Source organism: Phaenicophaeus curvirostris, chromosome 33, assembly GCF_032191515.1.
Source record: "Phaenicophaeus curvirostris isolate KB17595 chromosome 33, BPBGC_Pcur_1.0, whole genome shotgun sequence".
Classification (NCBI taxonomy): Eukaryota; Metazoa; Chordata; class Aves; order Cuculiformes; family Cuculidae; genus Phaenicophaeus; species Phaenicophaeus curvirostris.
Window position 1 is genome coordinate 2,166,929 of NC_091424.1, and position 14,916 is coordinate 2,181,844.

At 55.9% G+C, this 14,916-nt stretch overlaps 1 protein-coding gene across 1 annotated transcript in view; it reads right to left on the minus strand.

Annotated features, from left to right (window-relative positions):
* LOC138732518 (DDB1- and CUL4-associated factor 11-like) overlaps positions 1 to 14,916 on the minus strand; it is a 17,595-nt gene continuing 2,679 nt past the window's right edge. The window contains exons 3-14 of the mRNA XM_069879118.1: positions 14,512 to 14,563; positions 14,352 to 14,428; positions 13,416 to 13,468; positions 13,222 to 13,322; positions 11,633 to 11,779; positions 10,750 to 10,804; positions 10,421 to 10,547; positions 7,608 to 7,793; positions 6,349 to 6,499; positions 4,037 to 4,177; positions 1,874 to 1,980; positions 1 to 86 (exon numbers count right to left, since the gene is read on the minus strand). Of these exons, the coding sequence (XP_069735219.1) occupies positions 9 to 86; positions 1,874 to 1,980; positions 4,037 to 4,177; positions 6,349 to 6,499; positions 7,608 to 7,793; positions 10,421 to 10,547; positions 10,750 to 10,804; positions 11,633 to 11,779; positions 13,222 to 13,322; positions 13,416 to 13,468; positions 14,352 to 14,428; positions 14,512 to 14,563 (1,275 nt within the window). The 3' untranslated portion in view covers positions 1 to 8. The remainder of the gene's footprint in view (positions 87 to 1,873; positions 1,981 to 4,036; positions 4,178 to 6,348; positions 6,500 to 7,607; positions 7,794 to 10,420; positions 10,548 to 10,749; positions 10,805 to 11,632; positions 11,780 to 13,221; positions 13,323 to 13,415; positions 13,469 to 14,351; positions 14,429 to 14,511; positions 14,564 to 14,916) is intronic.

A 14,916-nucleotide genomic window follows, 5' to 3' on the forward strand; every position in this document is an offset into this window, starting at 1 on the left:
AGAGGCCTTTATTGGGGGGCGCCCTCCTCGTCGTCCTCTTCTGCTTGGGGGTCGCGGTAGCCCCAGAGGCGCACGGTGCCGTCCCACTGTGGGGCAGAGCCGGAGACCCTGCCCCACACATCCCGGCTCTGCCCCATAGATCCTCCCCCTGCCCCATAGATCCTCCCCCTGCCCCATAGGGACCCATAGAACCCAATAGAACCCAATGGGGACCCATAGAGACCCCAATAGGGACCCAATAGAACCCAATAGAACCCAATGGGGACCCCATAGAACCTAATGGGGACCCATAGAACCCAATGGGGACCCCATAGAACCTAATGGGGACCCATAGAACCCAATGGGGACCCCATAGAACCCAATGGGGACCCATAGAACCCAATGGGGACCCCATAGAACCCAATAGGGACCCCATAGAACCTAATGGGGACCCATAGAACCCAATGGGGACCCCATAGAACCCAATGGGGACCCATAGAACCCAATGGGGACCCCATAGAACCCAATAGGGACCCCATAGAACCTAATGGGGACCCATAGAACCCAATGGGGACCCTATAGAAGCCAATGGGGACCCATAGAACTCAATGCGGACCCATAGAAACCCCAATAGGGACCCATAGAACCCAATGGGGACCCATAGAACCTAATGGGGACCCATAGAACCCAATGGGGACCCCATAGAACCCAATGGGGACCTATAGAACCTAATGGGGACCCATAGAGACCCCAATAGGGACCCATAGAACCCAATGGGGACCCATAGAACCCAATAGGGACCCATAGAACCCAATAGAACCCAATGGGGACCCATAGAACCCAATAGACCCCAATAGGGACCCATAGAAACCAATAGAACCCAATAGGGACCCATAGAGACCTCAATAGGGACCCATAGAACCTAATGGGGACCCATAGAACCCAATAGGGACCCATAGAGACCCCAATAGGGACCCCATAGAACCTAATGGGGACCCATAGAACCCAATGGGGACCCATAGAACCCAATGGGGACCCACAGAACCCAATAGAACCCAATGGGGACCCCATAGGGACCCCATAGGGACTCATAGAACCTAATGGGGACCCATAGAGACCCCAATAGAGACCCATAGAACCCAATGGGGACCCATAGAACCCAATGGGGACCCCACAGAACCCAATGGGGACCCACAGAACCCAATAGAACCCAATGGGGACCCCATAGGGACCCATAGAACCCAATAGGGACCCATAGAACTCAATAGGGACCCCATAGAAACCAATGGGGACCCAATAGGGACCCAATAGAACCCAATAGAACCCAATGGGGACCCATAGGGACCTATAGAACCCAATGGGGACCCCATAGAACCTAATGGGGACCCTATAGAGCCCAATGGGGACCCATAGAACCCAATGGGGACCCCACAGAACCCAATAGAACCCAATGGGGACCCCATAGGGACCCATAGAACCCAATAGGGACCCATAGAACTCAATGGGGACCTATAGAACCCAATGGGGACCCATAGAGACCCCAATAGGGACCCATAGAACCCAATAGGGACCCATAGAACCCAATAGAACCCAATGGGGACCCATAGAGCCCAATGGGGACCCATAGAACCCAATAGGGACCCATAGAAACCAATGGGGACCCATAGAGACCCATAGAACCCGATGGGGACCCCATAGAACCCAATAGAACCCAATGGGGACTCATAGAGCCCCATAGAAACCAATAGGGACCCATAGAAGCCAATAGGGACCCATAGAGACCCCAATGGGAACCCATAGAACCCAATAGAACCCAATAGGGACCTATAGAACCCCACGGAAAGCACCGGAAGCCGACGGGGCCCCCCCGGCTGCCCCCCCCCGAGGTGCGCACCGAGGCGCTGGCGAGGCGCCAGGGCTGGGGTCCCCAGCAGACGTCGCGCACGCAGCCGCGGTGCCGGCTGAGCCGCCGCAGCACCCGCCCCGTCAGCACGTCGTACACTGCGGGGGGGGGCGGAACGAGGGGGTCAGGGGGGGCCCCCTGCCCCATAGATCCAACCCCCGGACCCATAGATCCACCCCCTGCCCCATAGATCCAACCCCCGGACCCATAGGGAGCCACCCGGACCCATAGAAACACGCCCCCCCCCTCCATTTTATGACTTTGCTGCGCTGCGGTCACGTCCTCTGCCCCATAGATCTCTCCCTCTGCCCCATAGATCCAATCTGTGCCCCATAGATCCCTCCCTCTGCCCCATAGATCCAATCTGTGCCCCATAGATCCCTCCCTCTGCCCCATAGATCACTCCCTCTGCCCCATAGATCCAATCTGTGCCCCATAGATCCCTCCTTCTGCCCCATAGATCCAATCTCTGCCCCATAGATCCCTCCTTGTGCCCCATAGATCCAATCTGTGCCCCATAGATCCAATCTCTGCCCCATAGATCCAATCTGTGCCCCATAGATCCAATCTGTGCCCCATAGATCCCTCCTTGTGCCCCATAGATCCAATCTGTGCCCCATAGATCCCTCCTTGTGCCCCATAGATCCCTCCCTCTGCCCCATAGACCCCTCCTCTGCCCCATAGATCCCTCTCTCTGCCCCATAGATCCCTCTCTCTGCCCCATAGATCCAATCTGTGCCCCATAGATCCCTCCTTGTGCCCCATAGATCCCTCTCTCTGCCCCATAGATCCCTCTCTCTGCCCCATAGATCCCCCTCTCTGCCCCATAGATCCCTCCTTGTGCCCCATAGATCCCTCCTTGTGCCCCATAGACCCCTCCCTGTGCCCCATAGACCCCTCTCTCTGCCCCATAGATCCCCCTCTCTGCCCCATAGATCCCTCCTTGTGCCCCATAGATCCCTCCTTGTGCCCCATACATCCAATCTGTGACCCATAAACCCCCCTCTCTGCCCCATAGATCCCTCCCTCTGCCCCATAGATCCCTCCCTCTGCCCCATAGATCCCCCTCTCTGCCCCATAGATCCCTCCCTGCCCCATAGATCCCTCCCTGCCCCATAGACCCCTCCCTCTGCCCCATAGATCCCTCCCTCTGCCCCATAGATCCCTCCCTGCCCCATAGATCCCTCTCTCTGCCCCACAGATCCCTCCCTCTGCCCCATAGATCCCCCTCTCTGCCCCATAGATCCCTCTCTCGGCCCCATAGATCCCTCTCTCTGCCCCATAGATCCCTCTCTCTGCCCCATAGATATCCCTCTCTGCCCCATAGACCCCTTCCTCTGCCCCATAGATCCCTCCCTGTGCCCCATAGATCCCTCCTTGTGCCCCATAGATCCAATCTGTGCCCCATAGACCCCTCCTTGTGCCCCATAGATCCAATCTGTGACCCATAAACCCCCCTCTCTGCCCCATAGATCCCTCCCTCTGCCCCATAGACCCCTCTCTGCCCCATAGACCCCCCTCTCTGCCCCACAGATCCTTCCCTCTACCCCATAGATCCCTCTCTGCCCCATAGATCCCTCCCTCTGCCCCATAGATCCCTCCTTGTGCCCCACAGATCAAATCTGTGACCCATAGACCCCTCTCTCTGCCCCATAAACCCCTCCTCTGCCCCATAGATCACTCTCTCTGCCCCATAGATCACTCTCTGCCCCATAGATCCCTCTCTCTGCCCCATAGATCCCTCCTCTGCCCCATAGATCCCCCTCTCTGCCCCATAGATCCCTCCCTCTGCCCCATAGACCCCTCCCTCTGCCCCACAGACCCCTCTCTGCCCCATAGATCCCCCTCTGCCCCATAGATCCCTCTCTCTGCCCCATAGACCCCTCCCTCTGCCCCATAGATCCCTCCCTCTGCCCCATAGACCCCTCTCTCTGCCCCATAGACCCCTCCCTGCCCCATAGACCCCTCCCTCTGCCCCATAGATCCCTCCCTCTGCCCCATAGACCCCTCTCTCTGCCCCACAGACCCCTCCCTGCCCCATAGACCCCTCCCTCTGCCCCATAGATCCCCCCTCACCCCCTTTTCCCGCGCTTTCCCCCCGCCCCGGTCGCTCCCCGATGACGTCACACACACCCCCTCCCCCGCGTCGCTCACCGATGACGCGTCCCGAGGCGCACCCCGCCCCCAGCGCGCGCCCCCCCGCGGGCGCCAGGCGGCAGCGCAGCAGCGTGTGCAGCACCACGTGACCCCGGAACGTCTGCAGCGACGGGTCCCCCGGAAGCGCCGCCGCCGCCGCTAGGGGGGGTGACGTCATCACGTAAAAAGGAGGGGGCGTGGCCACGCGCGCGCGCGCCCGCCCCCCCCCCCCGCGCGGTCGCCATGGCAACAAAAAGGGCGGGAAAGGTGAGGCGGGAAACGGAGCGTGAGGAGAGGGGGCGTTAATTAAAGGTAATTAAAGGGAATTAAAGGGGAATGAGGCGATTATTGAGGTAATTAAAGGGGTAAATAGGGGGATGGAGGCGGGATAAGGGGTAATGAAGGGCGAATTGAGAGGTTATGGGGGTAATTGGGGGGGGAAAGGGGTAATAGAGGTTTAATGAAGGGGTAATTAGTGGAAAAATTGGGGTAATTAAGGGATTAGGAGAGTCATTAAGGGATTAGGGGAGTCATTAAGGGATTAGGAGAGTAATTAAGGGTGATTAAGAGCGAATTCAGAGGTTATGGGGGTAATTGGGGGGGAAGGGGTAATAAAAGCTTAATGAGGGGGTAATTAGTGGGAAATTGAGAGGTTATTGGGGTAATTAAGGGATTATGAGAGTCATTAAGGGATTAGGGGAGTCATTAAGAGGTTAGGGGAGTAATTAAGGGTGATTAGCGGGTGATTAAGAGTAATTAACGGGTGATTAAGGGCAAATTCAGAGGTTATGGGGGTAAGTGGGGGGGAAAGGGGTAATAGAGGTTTAATGAAGGGGTAATTAGTGGGAAGTTGAGAGGTTATTGGGGTAATTAAGGGATTAGGGGAGTCATTAAGGGATTAGGGGAGTCATTAAGCTATTAGGACAGTAATTAAGGGTGATTAAGGGCAAATTCAGAGGTTATGGGGGTAATTGGGGGGGAAAAGGGGTAATAAAAGCTTAATGAAGGGGTAATTAGTGGGAAATTGAAAGGTTATTGGGGTAATTAAGGGGTTAGGAGAGTCATTAAGGGATTAGGGGAGTAATTAAGGGATTAGGAGAGTCATTAAGGGTGATTAAGAGCAAATTCAGAGGTTATGGGGGTAATTGGGGGGAAAGGGGTAATAGAGGTTTAATGAAGGGGTAATTAGTGGGAAATTGAGAGGTTATTGGGGTAATTAAGGGATTAGGAGAGTCATTAAGGGATTAGGGGAGTCATTAAGCGATTAGGACAGTAATTAAGGGTGATTAAGGGCAAATTCAGAGGTTATGGGGGTAATTGGGGGGAAAAGGGGTAATAGAGGTTTAATGAAGGGCTAATTAGTGGGAAGTTGAGAGGTTATTGGGGTAATTAAGGGATTAGGAGAGTAATTAAGGGTGATTAGCGGGTGATTAAGAGTAATTAATGGGTGATTAAGGGCAAATTCAGAGGTTATGGGGGTAATTGGGGGAAAGGGGTAATAGAGGTTTAATGAAGGGGTAATTAGTGGAAAATTGAGAGATTATTGGGGTAATTAAGAGATTAGGAGAGTCATTAAGGGATTAGGGGAGTCATTAAGGGATTAGGGGAGTCATTAAGGGATTAGGGGAGTCATTAAGGGTGATTAGCGGGTGATTAAGAGTAATTAACGGGTGATTAAGGGCAAATTCAGAGGTTATGGGGGTAATTGGGGGAAAGGGGTAATAGAGGTTTAATGAAGGGGTAATTAGTGGAAAATTGAGAGATTATTGGGGTAATTAAGAGATTAGGAGAGTCATTAAGGGATTAGGGGAGTCATTAAGGGATTAGGGGAGTCATTAAGGGATTAGGAGAGTAATTAAGGGTGATTAGCGGGTGATTAAGAGTAATTACTGGGTGATTAAGGGCAAATTCAGAGGTTATGGGGGTAATTGGGGGGAAAGGGGTAATAGAGGTTTAATGAAGGGGTAATTAGTGGGAAGTTGAGAGGTTATTGGGGTAGTTAAGGGATTAGGGGAGTAATTAAGTGATTAGGAGAGTAATTAAGGGTAATTAACGGGTGATTAAGGGCGAATTCAGAGGTTATGGGGGTAATTAAGGCGTCATCGGGGTAAGTGGGGGTGAATCCCAGTCCCCCCTTTCCCCCTCCCAGTTCATCCCAGTCCCTCCCAGTGCCTCCCAGTCCCCCCCAATCCCCTCCCAGTCCCCCCCAATCCCCTCCCAGTCCCTCCCAGTCCCTCCCAGTCCCCCCCAATCCCCTCCCAGTCCCTCCCAGTCCCCCCCAGTGCCCCCCAATCCCCTCCCAGTCCCTCCCAGTCCCTCCCAGTGCGTACGGGGGGGCGCCTCCTCCCAGCGATAGTCCCAGCTCTGGGTGGCCACGGCCCTCCTGGCGGCGGCCACGGCCCCGTCCCCCGCCGGGCGCCTCAGGTCCCACAGCTTCGCCGTCTGGTCCTTGGAGTTGGACACCAGGTGCCGCCCGTCGCCCTTGGCGGGGGGACACAAACCAGTATAAACCAGTATAAACCAGTACAAACCAGTACAAACCCCCTTCACCCCACCCCCCAGGCCCCAAATCCCAGCCCCGAGCTCCCAGTTGCCTCCCCGAGGCCTCTGGAAACCATCCCGTCCCCGCTCCTCCCACCCCAGTTGCCTCCCAGTAGCTCCCAGTTCAGCCCAGTCCCCTCGTTCCCCCCGCCCAGTGCCTCCCAGTCCCTCCATACCCCCTCCCAGTCCCTCCCAGTGCCCCCAGTCCCTCTCCCAGTTCATCCCAGTGCCCTCCTAGGGCCCCCAGTTGCCCCCTTCCCCCCTCCCAGTCCCTCCCAGTCCCCCCAGTTCTCCTCCCAGTCCCCCCAGTTCTCCTCCCAGTGGCCCCATTACCCCTCCCAGTGCTTCCCAGTGCTCCCAGTGCCCCTCCCAGTGCCCCCTAATCCCCTCCCAGTGCCCCCTAATCCCCTCCCAGTGCCTCCCAGTCCCTCCCAGTCCCCCCTATTCCCCCTCCCAGTGCCCCCCAATCCCCTTCCAGTCCCCCCATTACCCCTCCCAGTGCTCCCAGTGCCCCCTAATCCCCTCCCAGTGCCCCCAATCCCCCTCCCAGTCCCTCCCAGTGCCCCCCAATCCCCTCCCAGTCCCTCCCAGTCCCTCCCAGTGCCCCTAGTGCCCCTCCCAGTGCTCCCAGTCCCCTCCCAGTGCCCCCCAATCCCCTCCCAGTGCCCTCATTCCCCCCCCCAGTCCCTCCCAGTGCCCCCCAATCCCCTCCCAGTGCCCCCCAGTCCCTCCCAGTCCCCCCCAGTGCCCCCATTCCCCCTCCCAGTCCCTCCCAGTTCCCCCATTCCCCCTCCCAGTGCCCCCAATCCCCTCCCAGTGCCCCCATTCCCCCTCCCAGTCCCTCCCAGTCCCTCCCAGTGCCCCCCTTTCCCTTCCCATTCCCCCTCCCAGTGCCCCCATTCCCCCTCCCAGTGCCCCCAATCCCCTCCCAGTGCCCCCATTCCCCCTCCCAGTCCCCCCCAGTGCCCCCCAATCCCCTCCCAGTCCCTCCCAGTCCCTCCCAGTGCCCCCCAGTCCCTCCCAGTCCGTCCCAGTGCCCCCCCCTCACCGGGCTGTGGATGAAGGTGACCCCGCCGCGGTGCCCGGCCAGGCGGCAGACGGGGCGGTGGCCGCGGTGCCCGAGGCTCCGTCGGTCCCAGAGCCGCACCAGCCCGTCGTCCCCCCCGCTCAGCACCAGCTGCCCCCCGGCGTCCGCCAGCGCCACCGCGTTCACGTCCGCCTCGTGCGCCTCCACCTGACCCCCCCCCAGTACACACCAGTTCACCCCAGTCCACCCCAGCGCCCCATAACCACCTCCCAGTCCCCCCCAGTCCCCCCCCCGGGGCTCCCAGTAGCTCCTACAGCATCTCCCAGGCTTCTGAAGACCATCCCACCACGGGTTCCTCCTCCCTCTCTCCCTCCCAGTAGCTCCCAGTAGCTCCCAGTTCACCCCAGTCCCCCCCAGCGCCCCATAACCACCTCCCAGTCCCCCCCAGTGCCCCCCCCGGGGCTCCCAGTAGCTCCTACAGCATCTCCCAGGCTTCTGAAGACCATCCCACCACGGGTTCCTCCTCCCTCTCTCCCTCCCAGTAGCTCCCAGTTCCTCCCAGTCCACCCCAGCGCCCCATAACCACCTCCCAGTCCCCCCCAGTGCCCCTCCCAGTGCTCCCAGTAGCTCCTACAGCATCTCCCAGGCTTCTGAAGACCATCCCACCACGGGTTCCTCCTCCTTATCTCCCTCCCAGTAGCTCCCAGTAGCTCCCAGTTCACCCCAGTCCCCCCCAGCGCCCCATAACCACCTCCCAGTCCCCCCCAGTCCCCCCCCCGGGGCTCCCAGTAGCTCCTACAGCATCTCCAGACCTTCTGGCCACCATCCCAGTTCCACCACCTCCACCTTCTTCACGTCTTCTCCCCCCCCGAATTCCCAGATTTTGCTTCAAAAGTCACCGTTTTCTCCCCGAATTCCCCATTTTCCCACAAATTCCCTGATTTTCCCCCCAAATTTCCCCCTTTTCCCCCCAAATTTCTCCATTTTCCCCTCAAATTCCCTGATTTTCCCCCCAAATTTCCCCCTTTTCCCCCCAAATTTCTCCATTTTCCCCTCAAATTCCCCATTTTCTCCCCAAATTCCCCATTTCCCCCCAAATTTCCCCAAAATCTCCCAATTTTCTCTCCAAATTTCCCAATTTCCCCCAACTTTCCCCATTTTCCCCCAAATTCCCTGTTTTCCCCCCAAATCTCCCCATTCTCTCTCCAAATTTCCCATTTTCCCGCCAAATTCCCCAATTTCCCCTCAAACATCCCCAATTTCCCCAATTTCTCCCTCAAATATCCCCATTTTCCCTCCAAATTTCCTCATTTTCCCCCAGATTTCATCATTTTCCCCCAAATTTCATCATTTTCCCCCAAATTTCCCCATTTTCCCCCAAATTCCCCAATTTTCCCCCCAAATTTCCCATTTTCCCAAATTCCCCAATTTTCTACCCAAATCTCCCCATTTTCTCTCCAAATTTCCCCATTTTCCCCACAAATTTCCCCATTTTCCCCCCAATTTCCCCCAATTTCATCCCAAATTCCCCAATTTTCTCTCAAATATCCCCAATTTTCTCCCCAAATTCCCCATTTTCCCCCTAATTCCCCAAATTTTCCCCCAATTTTCCCCATTTTCCCCCCAAATTTCCCCATTTTCCCCCCAAATTTCCCCATTTTCCCCCCAAATTCCCCAAATTTCCCTCCAAATTTCTCAATTTTCCCCCCAAATTTCACAATTTCCCCCTAATTCCCCAAATTTCCCCCAAACTTCCCAAATTTCCCCCCAAATTCCCCAAATTTCCCCCAAACTTCCCAAATTTCCTCCAAACTTCCCAAATTTCCCCCAAACTTCCCAAATTTCCCCCAAATTTTCATCAAAATTTGCCAAATTTCCCCCAAATTCGCCAAATTTTCTCCAAAATTCCCCAAATTTCCCCCAAACTTCCCAATTTTCCCCCAAATTCCCCAAATTTCCCCCAAACTTCCCAAATTTCCCCCCAAATTCCCCAAATTTCCTCCAAACTTCCCAAATTTCCCCCAAACTTCCCAAATTTCCCCCAAATTTTCATCAAAATTTGCCAAATTTCCCCCAAATTCCTCAAATTTTCCCCAAAATTTGCCAAATTTTCTCTGAAATTCCCCAGATTTCCCCCAAACTTCCCAAATTTCCTCCCAAATTTCCCCAAACTTCCCAAATTTCCCCCTAAATTTTGCAATTTCCCCCAAATTCACCAAATTTTCTCCAAAATTCCCCAAATTTCCCCCAAACTTCCCCAAATTTCCCCCAAACTTCCCAAATCTCCCCCCAAATTTTGCAATTTCCCCCAAAATTTCACAATTTCCCCCAAATTCCCCAGATTTTCACCAAAATTTGCCAAATTTCCCCCAAATTCGCCAAATTTCCCCCAAACTTCCCAAATTTCCTCCCAAATTCCCCAAATTTCCCCCAAACTTCCCAAATCTCCCCCCAAATTTTGCAATTTCCCCCAAATTTTCATCAAAATTCGCCAAATTTCCCGCAAATTCCCCAAATTTTCTCCGAAATTCCCCAAATTTTCTCCGAAATTCCCCAAATTTTCTCCGAAATCCCCCAAATTTCCCCCAAACTTCCCAAATTTCCCCCCAAATTTCCTCCAAACTTCCCAAATTTCCCCCAAACTTCCGAAATCTCCCCCAAATTTTGCAATTTCCCCCAAATTTTCATCAAAATTCCCAAAATTTCACCCAAATTCGCCAAATTTTCTCCGAAATTTGCCAAAATTTCTCCGAAATTCCCCAAATTTTCTCCGAAATCCCCCAAATTTCCCCCAAACTTCCCAAATTTTCCCCGCAATTCCCGATTTTCCTGACCCGGAGGACGCGGCGCTGGGCCCCTCGGTCGTAGGCGTAGACGCAGCCGTCGTTGGCGCCGCCCCAAACCTCCTGCCCCCCCGGCCCCACGGCCAGAGAGAAGAGCGCGAAGCGCCGATCCGGGGGGCTGGGGGGGGACACAGGGGGGGCTGCCCCATAGAAAGGGGGGTCCTGCCCCATAGAAAGGGGTCCCTGCCCCATAGAGGGGTCCCTGCCCCATAGAAAGGGGTCCCTGCCCCATAGAAAGGGGTCCCTGCCCCATAGAGGGGGTCCCTGCCCCATAGAGGGGGTCCCTGCCCCATAGAAAGGGGTCCTGCCCCCTAGCTCACCGCAGATCCATGGCCGTGTGGGTCTCGTCCTCCCCGTGGATGTCGAATGCGTGAACTGAGGGGGGGGGAGAGACCCATAGGGACCCCCCGGGACCCATAGAGCCCATAGGGACCCCTAGGGACCCCATAGAGCCCATAGAGACCCCATAGAGACCATAGAGACCCATAGAGACCCCATAGAGACCCCATAGAGCCCACAGAGACCCCATAGAGACCCCATAGAGACCCCATAGAGCCCCATAGAGACCCCATAGAGACCCCATAGACCCCATTGAGACCCCATAGAGACCCATAGAGACCCCATAGAGACCCCATAGAGCCCATAGAGCCCATAGAGACCCCATAGAGACCCCATAGAGACCCCATAGAGCCCATAGAGACCCCATAGAGACCCCATAGAGCCCATAGAGACCCCATAGAGCCCCATAGAGCCCCCATAGACCCCATAGAGACCATAGAGACCCCATAGAGACCCCATAGAGACCCCATAGAGCCCATAGAGACCCCATAGAGACCCCATAGAGCCCATAGAGACCCCATAGAGACCCATAGAGCCCATAGAGCCCATAGAAACCCCATAGACCCCATAGAGACCCCATAGAGACCCCACAGAGCCCCATAGAGACCCCATAAAGACCCATAGAGACCCCATAGAGCCCCATAGAGCCCATAGAGACCCCATAGACCCCACAGAGACCCATAGAGACCCCATAGAGCCCATAGAGACCAATAGAGACCCCACAGAGCCCCATAGAGACCCCATAGAGACCCATAGAGACCCCATAGACCCCATAGAGACCCCATAGAGCCCATAGAGACCCCACAGAGACCCATAGAGACCCCTAGAGACCCCCTCGAGCCCCGGTCCCGCCCCCCCGCTGACCGTAGGGGGACCAGCTGCAGTAGAGGCCGTGGCGGCCGTCGGGGGTGAAGGCCACGTCCAGGATGCTCCAGCCCACGTCGCGGCCCCGCGTGGAGCGCAGCAGCCGCAGCCCCCGCCCCGCCGCCCCGTACACGCGCAGGGAGTGGTCTGGGGGGGGACAGGGGAGCCCCCCGGCGGTCAGCGGGGACCCACAGCGACCCGCGGGGATCAATAGGGATCAATAGGGATCAATATGGAGTCATAAGGATCAATAGAGAATCATAGGGATCAATAAGGATCAATAGGGACCCATAGAAATGAATGGAGACCCATAGGGATCAATGGGGACCCCATAGGGATCAATGGGGACCCATAGGGATCAATAGGGAACTATAAGGATCAATGGAGGCCCATAGAGATCAATGGGGACCCCATAGGGATCAATAGAAACCCATAGGGATCAATAGAGACCCCATAGGGATTCCCGTAGAGATCAATGCGGACCCTTAGGGATCAATAGGGATCCATAGGGATCAATAGGAACCCATAGGGATCACTAGGGAGTCATAGGGATCAATAGGGACCCATAGGGATGAATGGAGACCCATAGGGATCAATAGGGACCCATAGAGATGAATGGAGGCCCATAGGGATCAATGGGGACCCATAGGGATCAATAGGGACCCATAGGGATCAATAGGGACCCCATAGGGATTCCCATAGAGATCAATGCGGACCCTTAGGGATCAATAGGGACCCATAGAGATCAATAGAGACCCATAGGGATCAATGGGGACCCCACAGAGACCCCATAGGGATCAATATGGACCCATAGGGACCCCATAGAAGCCAATGGGGACCCATAGGGATCAATAGAGACCCATAGGGAACCAATAGGGACCTATAGAGACCCCATAGAGCCCCATAGGGATCAATGGGGACCCATAGAGATCAATAGAGACCCCATAGAGATCAATAGGGACCCATAGGGAACCAATAAGGACCTATAGAGACCCTGTAGGGATCAATGGGGACCCACAGAGATCAATAGAGACCCATAGGGAACCAATAGGGACCTATAGAGACCCCGTAGGGATCGATGGGGACCCACAGAGATCAATAGAGACCCATAGGGAACCAATAGGGACCTATAGAGACCCCACAGGGATCAATGGGGACCCATAGAGACCAATGGGGACCCATAGGGATCAATGGGGACCAATGGAATCAGTGGGACCAATAGGGATCAATGGGACCAATAGGGACCAATAGGAACCAATAGGAACCAATAGGAATCAATAGGGATCAATGGGAGCCCCATAGAGACCCATAGAGACCCATAGAAGCCAATGGGGACCCACAGAGCCCATAGGGGCCACGGAAACCAATGGGATCAATGGAACCAATAGGAACCAATAGCGATCAATAGGGATCAATGGCAGCCCCATAGCGCCCCACAGAGACCCACAGAAGCCAATGGGGACCCACAGAGCCCATAGAAGCCAATGGGGACCCACAGGGACCACGGAAACCAATGGGATCAATGGAACCAATAGAACCAATAGCGATCAATAGCGATCAATAAGGATCGAGGGGAGCCCCCCAGGTACCTTGGCAGGCGGAGACGAAGAGGGAGCCGTCGCCGTTGAAGACGCCGCAGAAGGCCTTGTGGGGGTAGGCGGCCGCGAACACCTCGGCGTTGGGCAGGAATCTTTGGGGGGGGGGGGGGGGGATCGATCACCCCCTGCCCCCCGGATCAATAACCCGCCCCCCACCCCCCCCTCAGCCCCAGAGAGCCCCTCACCGAGAGCTCAGGCGGTTCTGCTCCACGGCCGAGAAGCTGCGGCCACACTCGCGCTGCGGGGAGAGAGAGAGACCCCCGGGGACCCATAGAATCCATAGGGGCCCATAGGGACCCATGGGAACCGATAGAATCAATAGGGATCAATAGAGACCCATAGGGACCCATAGAGACCAATGGGAACCCACAGAATCAATAGAACCAATGGGAAGCAATAGGGATCAATAGAAACTCCATAGGGACCCATAGAGACCCCATAGAGACCCCATAGAGACCCCATAGACCCCATAGAGACCCCATAGAGACCTATAGAGGCCCCATAGAGACCCCATAGACCCCATAGAGACCCCATAGAGACCTATAGAGGCCCCATAGAGACCCCATAGACCCCATAGAGACCCCATAGAGACCTATAGAGGCCCCATAGAGACCCCATAGACCCCATAGAGACCCCATAGAGACCTATAGAGGCCCCATAGAGACCCCATAGAGCCCATAGAGACCCCATAGAGACCCCATAGAGACCCCATAGAGACCCCACAGAGACCCCATAGACCCCATAGAGACCCCATAGAGACCCCATAGACCCCATAGAGACCCCATAGAGACCCCACAGAGACCCCACAGAGCCCATAGAGACCCCTAGGGACCTATAGAGCCCATAGAGACCCCATAGAGACCAATGAAACCAATAGAACCAGTAGAGCCAATGGGACCAATGGAACCAATAGGGACCAATACGGATCAATAGGGACCAATACGGATCAATGGGAGCCCCATAGCACCCCACAGAGATCCACAGGGACCCATATAGACCTATAGAGACCCCATAGGGCCCCAGAGAGCCCATAGAAACCCATGGAACCAATAGAATCAATGGAACCAATAGGGATCAATGGAACCAATAGGGATCAATAGGGGCCCTGAGGCCCCGCCCACCTGTCGCAGCCTCCGGGTCACGTGATCGGGGTGGGGGCCCCGCCCCCCCCGCAGCTCCAGCAGGAAGGGGGAGGGGCCTGTGGGGAGGGAGTCACGTGGTTAGAGGAGGGGGCGGGGCTTGCGGAGGCCACGCCCCCCCTCAGCCCCCCCCCCCCCTCACCTGGATCGGCCCCTCCCCCCTCGGCTTCCGGCTCCGGGGGATCCACCGGGACCTATAGAAAATAGAGACCTATAGGGGCTACAGAGACCCCATAGGGACCCTATAGGTACCCATAGAGTCTATAGGGACCCCATAGAGACCCCATAGAGTCTATAGGGATCCATAGAGACCCAGAGAGAGCCCATAGGGACCCTACAGGGACCCCATAGAGCCTATAGGGACCCATAGAGACTCTATAGGGACCCATAGAGCCTATAGGGACCCATAGAGACCCCATAGGGACCCATATAGACCCCATAGGGACCCCACAGAGAACCACAGAGCCCATAGAGACCCCATAGAGACCCTATAGGGACCCATAGAGAGCCTATAGGGACCCCATAGAGAGCCCATAGAGACCCCATA